The following is a 10799-nucleotide window of genomic DNA, read 5'->3' as shown; positions in this document are numbered from 1 at the left end:
TGTAGGTTTGGGAAACAATTATTACTCCTTCTTCAAACACAGTTTTGCTGTTGTGGTTGGTTTGTTGGGTTTTTTTTGTTGTTGTTGTCATTTTTTTATTTTAATAAGCATTTTCTCCTTTCCCTCCTTATTAAAACAAAACAAAACCAAACAAAATTACAACATAATGAGAGATGTGCAGGCTTCAAACGATTGTTCTGCATGGTGAGAAAGGCTTGGAAATTTCTTCCAGACCATTTGGTAAGACTTTTTTTGTTTGTTTGTGTAGTTGTTTGTTTTGTTTTAACTGGCTGTGTAAATTCATTTTGTATTTATATCGGTTCGATTCTCCTTCAGTTAACTATACAGCACCCCACTGGGGCACGAGAATTAGATTGTAACCACATATATATATACACACTTTTATTATTTCTTTTTTTTTTTTTTAATTAAAAACTTCATTATTTCTCCCTCTCCCCACCTTAACTTGCAATTTAAGGGAACGGACAGAAACCAGAAATGGGCTTCTTCCCACTTGGATTTAGCCAGCCACCCGCTCCTGGGAGTTCAGCCCCGTCTGCCATGGCCTGGGCAGCAATGGGAGCTCTCAGAACAGAAAAGGGAAGGGTTTTGCTCAATTTTTGGTCACCTGCTGCCATTCGGGGTACCACTCAGCACCTTTTCATCTCTGGAAAGCACAAACCCAGAAGGATCTGACATTTCGCAGGGGGCAGCCAAAGGGAGAGACCCTGGGTTTCAGCAAAGCCCCTGGCAGGGAGGAGGTGGCAGAGGGGAGAGGGGGTGACAGCAAGGAGAGAAAGGGGGAGAAAGAAGAAAAGACAGAGAAAGCAAGGTCAACCTCAGGCAGAAAGTCCTGCACATGTTTGGGCTTCCCGGGGTGGGGGAGCAGGCGACAGTGATGCAGCCGAGCATCCTGGTCCCTCTGTGGGCTGGATGCCAAGCCCCAGGGTTTGCTGGGGGAGGTCCCAGACAGGAGGTGCTGAGGAGCTGCCTTCCCCATCCCCGGCGATTTGGTCCCTTCCCCTGCATCAGCACGAAAAAGTTGGGGGGTGGGGGAATAAAGAGGCTTCGTTAAGGCTGCCCCAGCATGAGAGGATCTGTAACAAACCCAGGCTGGCTCTCCACAAACCCTCACCACAACCCCAAGCCCCTGCATCGCCCCGAGCTCCCAGCACAGGCAGCGGTGCCCAGACCTCCCTGTGGCCACCAGACTGGGAAACCGAGATGGAGCTCACAAAACACCCACCATCCCTCAGCGATCCCCCAAGAAAAGGAAAACCCAACCTTGGGATCACCCTTCCTCCCTGATCGTGACCTCCAGAACCACCACTCCAGCAGCATTTCAATAAAAGCACCTATCCAGCTAACAAAACTCCCACCTTTTTTTTTTTCCGATTTTTTTTCTTTTTTTTCCGCACTAAACAACATTCAAATAAAACATGGCACAGGACGTATTGTAAGAAATACCAAAGCTCAGGGATTTCTCCCTTTCCAGCCCACCCCTACTGTCCCCCCCAACCCCAAATCTCCCCAGCATCAGTCCTTTAGCTTATTTTTTGAATCCGTTTTTTGTTAGTTTGTTGCAAAACCAAAAAAATTTAGGATCTGGTTTGGTGGTTTTGTTTTTCCCCTCCCATTTTTTGTTAGAATTTTTTCTTTCTTTAAATTAAAAACGTTGTTTGTCTCGTGTAAATTGTGCAAATATAGCAGTTAACACTAGTGGCAGAAGGCCAGAGAGAGAGACAAGGGGGAAGAGACAGAAAAAGAGAGGAGGAGGAGAAGAGGGGGTGGCCAGCTGGGGGGGAAGGAGGGGAGAGCAAGTCAAGTACAGTAAAAACAGGAGCCCACCCACCCCCCTCCACCAAAGTAACAACAACATCCAAATGCCGTCCAAGAAAGCCCCACGGTCCCGACCCTCCTTCCTCGTGGGCTCAGGGGCTGTGCCCAGGCAGGGGATGCCCAGCGGGTCCATGGGGCAGGCGATCCCCCTTCTCCTCCGCCCGGCATCGCCTCTCTGTAAGGTCGCTGCTGCGTCCCGGATGGATCAGGGCGGGGGGAGGGGGTTGTGTGTGTGTGTGTGTCGGGGGGTTTATTGACGTTGCTGCTGTCACTGGGATTTGTTTCGGGTTTTTGTTGGTTGTTCTGTGTCGCTCAAAGCGCGAGGTTTCCGTGTTCGTTTGTGGGAAGCGTGCGGAGGGCACAGCGGTTCCCGCGGGTCCGGCCGGCCCCAGCCCCAAAGTCTTCTTCTGCCCGTGGCTGCCGCTGGCCGGCCCTCCCTCCCTCCTGCCGCCTCCACTCGCTGCCCGGGGTGCTGGCACCGCGCCGCTGCCTTCTCAGCTGCTTAAGGCCATTGTGTCAATCGCCTGCTCCAGCTTACTCCTCAGTCGCTGCCGCCGGGCCTGCTCGTCCTTCTCCAATGCGGCTAAAATCTGGGGGAAAGAGAGAAGAGAGGGTGAGGAGATGTCCCCCTGCCCAAAACAGCTCCTCGCTGCCTACACAGAAGCACTGGTTCATTGATGGCACAAGGGCATGGGGACATGGCCCCACAGGAAGTGGCACAGGTTCATTGCCATCCCTAACAGGGCCAGGAAAGGTCAATGGAGGCGCGAGGGGGAGGACACTGCCCTAAGCACTGCCATCCCGCAGGCAAATTCTCTAGGGACCCCCCAAGGGGCTGCAGGAACACCAAGAACCTGCCTGATACTAGCAAGAAGTCAACCTCCACGTGGGGAAACAAAGAAAACACGTATCCATCATCAAATGGAGGACAAACCCCAAAACCAAGGCACCGCCACCTTCACACCATGTCCATGACTCTAACAGTGCTCCAATATCCTAGGGAGGCAGGGGCTGCATTTCAGAGACCATCCTCAAGCCATCAACTGGTTCCACCAACACAGCAAGACCAAACCCACTAGGCTTCGGCTGCCACCATTGGCAAAACCCTCCTCACCTCTCCCCAAGGTGGACAACTGGGGTGGATGAAAGGTAACACCAGATGGATGCAGTAGCAACCACTGGCACACTGGGAGCCCTCAGTCCTGTGCAAGGGGTGCACCCACAGACACCCAAGGCTGCCTTTCCTCCCTTGAAATCCCCTTTTTCCAAACAAGCTCTTGGCTGTGATGACAGGTCGCAGGGTGGAAGGAAGGTGCCCTGCCCTGGGCTAGGGAAGAACTGGCAGTGTTGGGAGAAAGACAACAGTCAGAGTGGGGAGAAGAGAGTAATGAAGCATATCCGAAGGGGCAGTTGCCCTCCCAGCAGCCAGGAGCCTCGTCTCACTAACATCGTGCCAGCAGAGCAGAAAAGCTGATTTAAAAAACCAACCCTGACAGAAATCTCGTCTCCTCGGGTGAGCTAGTTGAGAGAGCAAATTTTTTTGCAATTAAATATCAAGGCATCCGTCAAAGGGGACTTGATTAACCATTTCATTGGCCGCATAATTGGAAACAAACTGTTGTATAATTAATAGACTTACTAGGAGGCAGGCAAAGTCCATCAGGAGCCCTACAGGTAACTTCTTAATGGGGAATCAGCTCCCTTTGATTAAGAGCTGCTGCAGCGCCAGCGGGCTGCGGAGCGGCGCACAGGGCATGCTGTGCCGCATCCACCACGCCACCGCGCAGCAGCCTCCGGCCACCGCCAGCTCTGGTTCCGTGCCAGGCTTTTTGGGACAGGACCAGCCTGGTCTCTGTCTACTGGGGCAGTAAGAGATGCCAGATGGAGAATCACTTCCCAAAGGGAAAGGGGAAAGCTGCATCTCAATACCACTGTCAGCTCCTAAGGAGGGGAAAATTCACCAGCCAGAGGCTGCGTCCATCCGATTTATCCACCCCCTCCAGCAGCAATAACCCCGGGCTGCAGCTGGACTCACAAGAGCTGATAGATTCTGCCACAAAACCTGCTGCCAGGGACACTCCCCTGCCATCCATCTCCGCTGCCACCGTCGCCTGTCATGCTACACATGGGATAAAATGACTCTAACAACACTCACGCAGAAATCAAAACCCCACATGCCTGAAAGGTGGCGGAGCTGGAACCGACCGAGATTGGTCTGGGAAGAGGAACCTATTTCCCACTGCCTCCCCTTCTCCCAATAAAGCCAGCTATGCATTCTGAGATGCTGAGGTGTCGAAAGACTCACAACCTGCTCCTGCATTTATTTGCTCCTCTTTTATCCCAGCCTTAGGGAAACAAAGCAGCCAAAGGAAACCTGTGCCGAGCATCAAGACACCCAGGTTTGTCACCTGCTGTAAGGAGCCAGGACCACTGATTACCAAGATGCAAGTACCCAAATGAAAATTAATTATGATTTTCATTCACAGCCAATGACAGCATATTATTGCACTGAACAACAGGAAAAATTATTCTCTCCCATTTTGCATCAAAGAGGGTGCAATCGGGCTGCATATAATTGTGCTTAATGAATGAAAACAAACAAAGGGAACAGCTGCGATTTATTAATCCCATTACAAATAATAAAAGAAGTTCCTGAGAGCTGTGAACACACTTGTGATGCTCGGAGAGCGGGCAACAGCAAGACACTCAACAGATGTCAGGCTACTGTTAGTGGGCAAGAAGAGGACCTGTGCCCCCAAAAAGCAGCTCATTAATGACACGTGGTCCCCTCTTTGCTCTCACCCAGGGCTTGGAGGATTTGTTTCGGGCTTTGGGGACTTTTAGACTGGAGGAAGCAAGCACCTGATGATAGCTGAGGAATGATGGCTGCCCAGCAGATCTAGATCCTCCAGACTGCTCTTCTTTCACCCTCACAGTAGCACAGAGCTGTTGTGCAAACCATAAAACCCCAACCCCCTTCATGGCAAACTCATCACACAAGGCTATGGGGCCCTCCTGGATGTGCCATCACAGGTCATTTGGGGAGCTGCACAGAGGTCCCACCAGCATGGCCACCAGCTGCACAGCGATCACCACACAGTGCCTTCCCAAGCATTTGGGTTTCTTCCCATCCCTGTAGGCAAGCCAAGCCCCCCTCCTCATTCCTGCAAATCACCTAGCTCCACATGGATTTTAGCCACCACAGCCCCAGCGCTGACCACCTGGTCTGCTACAGGTCAGGTACAACCTGCCTGCCAGCTCCCTCAAAGAGGTGCTGGGAGATGCCTCTCAGGACTGTGAGGTACGATGGGGACCCTGTTTCCTCTCCCTGCAGGGTGAGAGACCTAGAGCTCTCCGAGCAAGGAGATGCTCCAGCACTCCGTCACCTAAATAAGCCACCGTTCAAACACAGTTGCCTGTCCCTTTTATTGGGACAATAAACCCTGTACTATAATGTTATATGTAGAGATCCATATTTTACTGTAGTTACATATTTTATTGCTTTAATAAAAGACGTGGGGTATGGGTTTGAAGGGTGCTTTACGAAGTCAATTTGTATCAATTTCAACAGAGGGTTTTTAACCATTCTTGGTGCTGTGCACAAAAAGCAAGCACTGAAGAGGCCACCACATCCTCTGGCATCCCCAGGGAGCAGAGCCAGGCACCGCCTGTATAATCACACAGCACTGGACAGGAGAGGCGGGGAGGGGAAGCTCACTAAGATAACACCTTGAACCCTGCAGCTCTGCAGAGCTTACATGCCAAACGAGGAGAAAAATTTTCTGCAGTGAGTAATAATTCCCACATTACTCACTGCAGAAAATACAGGAGACGAAGCACGGCCTACAGCAGCACCTGGCTCCACACCTCCCAATCCACTCCCTGCCTGCCAGCCCGAGCACAGACACAGATTACGTTGCCCTCCCAACATTTCACGGGGTGTTTTTCTACCGGAAGAAGCATGAGGACAGCAGAAATGAGGGGAAGGGGACACGGCTCACAGGAAGCTTGACTCCCCTTCGCTGCGCCTTACCTCATCCTTGTACTTGGTGATGTAGGAGTAGATCTCGTGCAACGCGCTCATACTGTTGAACTGACTGAGGTGTAGCCGTGATTGCTCCGCCAGGTACGCGCTCATGTCCTGGTCACTGATCGCTGGCATTTTAGCAATATCTGCATAATATCTGCAGGAGAGAAACAGAAGAGTGGGGCTGAAAGTGGGGCAAGACAGAAGGGGACGAGCCCCCGTGACGGCACCTGGAGAGGCAAGGTGAGGAGCAGCTTGCCTCCGAGCAGTGACATTCCATGATCACCCATTATAAGGCTGCTGCTCATCGAGTCATCTCTGAGCAGAGCAGGCAGCATCCTTAGCAACACGCTGCCAATAGAGCAGTCCTCAGCCCAGCCCAGCCGACCAAGCTGGGGAGCCAGAAGCCGCTGCTCTGAGGGATTTTCCACCTAAACCACATCTTTTTCACTCCTTCCCATCCCGCTGCCATGTTTTGCCATGAAATTGCATCCAGCAGAATCTTCCTTGCCTGCAGCAATCCCTAAGGCTTTGCTGCCGTTCTCCTAAGGTTGCCATGCTGCTGAAAGCCAAGCATGCCCTACTGCACTCACTTGGACACCTGGTGCATGAACACAAGTCAAGTTCACATCCAGCCTGTGCCGCGATACATGCTCAGATGGTTACCTCCTCCTCAGCGACAGGCATTTAACACAGCCAACAACTGCTGCTGGCCATGCTCAGAAGTTGCCACTCACCAAAAAGCTATAAGGAGCTTTTGTTTTCATTGAAAACCAGGTTGCTGGAGACACGTCTGTGAAATCAAAGGATCCTGGACAGCAGCAGAGGTAGGGTGATGTCTCAGACCATATGTCTGGGCCAAATGACTTAGTGCTCTCCTGCCTCCTTGTGCCTCTTGGATGGTTGCTACCGGCAAGATACTGCCTTACACTTCCTAGGACATCTTAAGATTTACAGTCCCATCCCATTGCTGCCTTGCTGATCTGCTCAGCAATTCAGGGAAACACAGATACAGCCTATGTGGTCCAGTATCGTTGTGGGAAAACAAATATCTCACAGGATAATCATCAAAACCCAGGGAGATCAACAGGAGTGTTACACCAAGCAGACACACCAGCAGACTTGCTGCTGAGGCCCTTTTGGAAACCAAGTGTCCACAGGCCCCTTATTAAAAAAAACTCCAACACACCACCCTAACCAGAGTAAAGGAGACCTGGCTGTTCCCACCACCTGGAAATACAGTGTCAGTGTCTCCCATGTTTACTTTACTCCTCATGATTCCTCAAACTACTCAGTGGAGTTTCTGGTACAGTGATTAGCATCATTAACATCATCAGCCAAACAGTGAGGTGGAACATTGCTGAAGCACTTGGATAGGAGCAGATGGCAGTAAGACCACTTGAGGAGATGAATATCAGGATCCATTTCATGCCACGGCACTGAACTCAGCTAGTGTTAAAATACTTGGGCAGTTTTTACAAGGAGGCTCATTCACACCCAGGAAGTGATGCCAGTGATTTCCTGGATGCTGCCAAGAGAGCAGTGGTCTGAGGTGAGGACCTCTGACTAAACCAGTCATTGAAAGATCTGTCACACTGCTAGAGAGATCCTCCCAGGGTGATGTCTCCTAAAGCTGACATTACTTCTACCTGTGCTGAGGAATATTGGGGACCAACCTTCTCAGTTCCAGCCAGCCTTGATTAGCAAAGAAAACCCACAGACATCCTCCTCCTGGCCACCCTTTAACCCCCTAGGTGAAGGTCTCTGTGGGGAGGGAGTTGTAGGAGATGAACACACAAGAGAGACCGGCTGCAAAAGAAAGTGTGTCTGCCACAAAATGTAACATGCAGCAGTTTCACATTCCAGGTTTCACATCATGACACAAAGTACAGCAGGAAACCATCATTTCTCAACATCAGAGTGCATGGCTCGTGTGGAGCAAGATCCCAGTCACACCGCTTCCAGAGGACACCTACCTGAGCCATGACCCTGGCAGCAGCCTCCCTGGGTTTCCCCAGGCTCCCTGCCTCCCAAGCCCTTTACTATGCTATTCCTGCCTCAAACTAGCAGGATGCCCTTTTATCAGCTGGTGCCTAAACCATGGCAGCAGATAGACCTGCTGTGGGGACTAGCAGCTCCACTCAGCCACCCCCACGCCACTCCCATCCTACCTCTGCAAAGCTTTGCAACAGTAACTGCACCAGAAGCCAGAAATGCTGATTACACCATAAATCCCCACCGCAGAGGAACAGTGGGACACGTAGTCACCCCCTGCATGGGGCAGCTCTGCCCCCTGCTCAGCTGCCTCTGGGACCGTACTGGCAGTAAGCGATGGCAGGAACATCTGTCACAGTGAGATCTCTCCCCAGGGACACAGCGTGTCTAGACCAATGTTTCACTCTGGAATGGCTTTTTTTACCCTTTTTTCTCTGGGCACATGCAGAGCTGAATATTTTTGTCACAGAGGTGACAAGGTCTGAGAAATTCACCTTATGAAGTTTGGGATTTTCCTATGGGACCCCACTCCAAAGCCCCCTCCAGCCCCCTGCACAGAACTTCCTCCTATTACAATGCAGCTCACCTCTTATCTCAGCCATCGTATTTCAGGGGCACCTTTTCTTCTGATCCAAGCCCTGTCTTCCTCGAGGGAAGGAGCTTGTCTTTGTACCTGCCTGCAAATCACCACGCATGCCAACGGCGCGACAAAAATAACCGCACAAGCAAGTATCCAAAGGATGATTTAAGCTACAAAGTCCCACACCTGCAAACTACAGAATAAGACACTTACTGTTGCCTGGACAGCTTTCATTTGGTTCATTCTGTATCTGGTCTAGATGTTGAAAAAGGGAAGGCTCAAAAAATAAACAATAATAATAAAAAGAGCAAGGTCTATAGCACATCTTCTCAGACCAAGAGGAAAGTTGCATCAGCAGCCTGAAATCTGCTGTTTTTTAATGCCTGATGGAGTCCCACTTTACAACACAGCAACGTTTTAACAGTAAGTCTATTTGGAGGGCTTTGGAGGACATTTCCTAGGTTTCTTTCCCAAAAGGATAAAGCTAAACACAGCATTATGCCTGAGCGCATCAATTTGCAATCAGTAGCATTCAAATCCTGAACCTTTAACACCGCATTAATTCAGCGGGACAGAAGGATGTCTCTCATCAGCTAACAATGAACGTGGAGGGTGTTGGAAGGAGTCAGGGGACCTGCTCCTCTCCCCACCCCTCAGCTCAGCGACAGCAGCCCAAGCTCTGCCTCGGAGCATGTGCTCTCATCAGGATCCCAGGCGAGATGTACAGCTGGATGAGAGATGGGGAATGGTAATTTTCAACCGTTTCCGCAAAACCTGCATATATTGTCATGGTACAAAAAAAGGCACTTCTTTAGTCCAGGGCTGACTTCTCACTGCTCTTCGAAAGTAAGCCAGGGAGGTGTTAGCAATTCCCTAGCACAGACCAAGTTTTTTATGACAGAAAACATCAGACAACCTAAAAATGGAGGTTGCTTTTAGCGCTTCTTAAGCAACTCTATCAAACAGTCACTGCAAACTCCTTCCAGCAGACAAGCATGAGAAAACATCATCTCCCATATGAGAGGATCACCTTCCACAAATATTAACACCATCTTTCTTCAGACAGCTGCCAAGAAGTCCTCCCAGTGACATGAGTCCCCACATCCACACACATCCAGGTGAAACAAACAGCTATTGCCAAGTCTACTCACCTTTCTACCCAGCTCTTGTAGTTGGGGATGTCCTTGGCGTACAGTAGTTTGTTGGAGGGAGAGTCTTTTCCTAGCTTGTGCTCAGAAGTTGAGCAGGAGTCCATGAATGTCTGAGCCACCACGGATAGGCAGGCATCAGTAATACTGTTCTTGTGAATGTCGAACACGAACTGGGGGTTCTTAATCACATTCACCCAAAAACGCAGAGGTAGACTGAGGGATGAAGGAAACAGGAGTCAGCACTGAACCAAGCCCTGCAGGGCAGCTGGCACACAAACCACCTCGGTCTGGGGACAAGGAGCTCCCCGTGACCCAGAATTGGGCAGGTTGCTTTTCCTAGCACCCCAGGGAAGCAAACATGGGGTAAACTGGCCGTTCCCCCCTGCCCACTCACACAGGGCCACAGCTCTCCATGGAGAAATTCCTCAGCAGTGTCAACATCTCCAAAGGCAAACCAAGGCAGCGCAGACCTGCGGCTCCTCCAAGGCTCTGCTCTTACCACAGTGCCCTTGCTGAACCCCAGACAAACCAGGCAGAGTTCCCTTCCCTCCCAATAATCCCTTTGCAGGCACCGTGTGGCATTTCACACATCTCCCGCCTTGGAGGAGGGAGTTAACTGGACTCCTCAAGGGACTCATTAGCACATTTAACACCAGAGGAGAATTTAGGCAGCCTCAGATGCTTGGAAATAAAGCTCTCAGCTGCAGAGGCAGCGGGTCTCCTGGCCAGCCACTGAATGGATGTTTGCTGCATACTGACACGCATGCCACCCTCCATAGCTCTATTCCCAATCCTGCTGCCCCTTCTCCTCTCCCAGGGGTATCTCAGGGCCTTTTCCCATCAAAAAGCCTCTCCGTCCGTCATCCCTCAGCACCGACACCCAGCAAATGCTTTTATCTTAGACAAAACACACTTTGTTCCCCAGGACTTTCCTAATGAGGGTACCGGGTGCATGTACATATTTCATTTGTGAAGGGAATGGCCTCGAGAAATTAGCTCCACACATCGAATTAGCGCCCAGAGATAAGCATGGGCATTAGTATGCAGGAGCCTGTGTGCCCAGCCCCTGCGGAGCGGGGCTTTTTTTTCCCTCCCTTGCCTTTCGCTCCTTCTTTTAATATAGAAAGCCGAGTTATAAATCAGTTCCAAGCACTTCCACGCTCTCACATCTCCATTTAAAAATGTTTCTTTTCCTGCCCTGCTAATT

General features: G+C 50.7%; 1 protein-coding gene across 1 annotated transcript in view; it reads right to left on the bottom strand.

Moving 5' to 3' along the window:
• Positions 1–2333: 2333 nt before the first annotated feature.
• PLXNA1 (plexin A1) overlaps positions 2334–10799 on the bottom strand; it is a gene marked incomplete at both ends in the record, with an annotated part of 102686 nt that continues 94220 nt past the window's right edge. Inside the window, 3 exons of the mRNA XM_084269795.1 lie at positions 2334–2429; positions 5873–6023; positions 9593–9805. Coding sequence (XP_084125921.1) covers positions 2334–2429; positions 5873–6023; positions 9593–9805 — 460 coding nt within the window. The remainder of the gene's footprint in view (positions 2430–5872; positions 6024–9592; positions 9806–10799) is intronic.

The sequence above is a fragment of the Gallinula chloropus genome (assembly GCF_964237585.1).
Source record: "Gallinula chloropus genome assembly, chromosome: 12".
NCBI classification, from domain to species: Eukaryota; Metazoa; Chordata; class Aves; order Gruiformes; family Rallidae; genus Gallinula; species Gallinula chloropus.
This window is presented reverse-complemented; position numbering and strand designations above follow the sequence as displayed.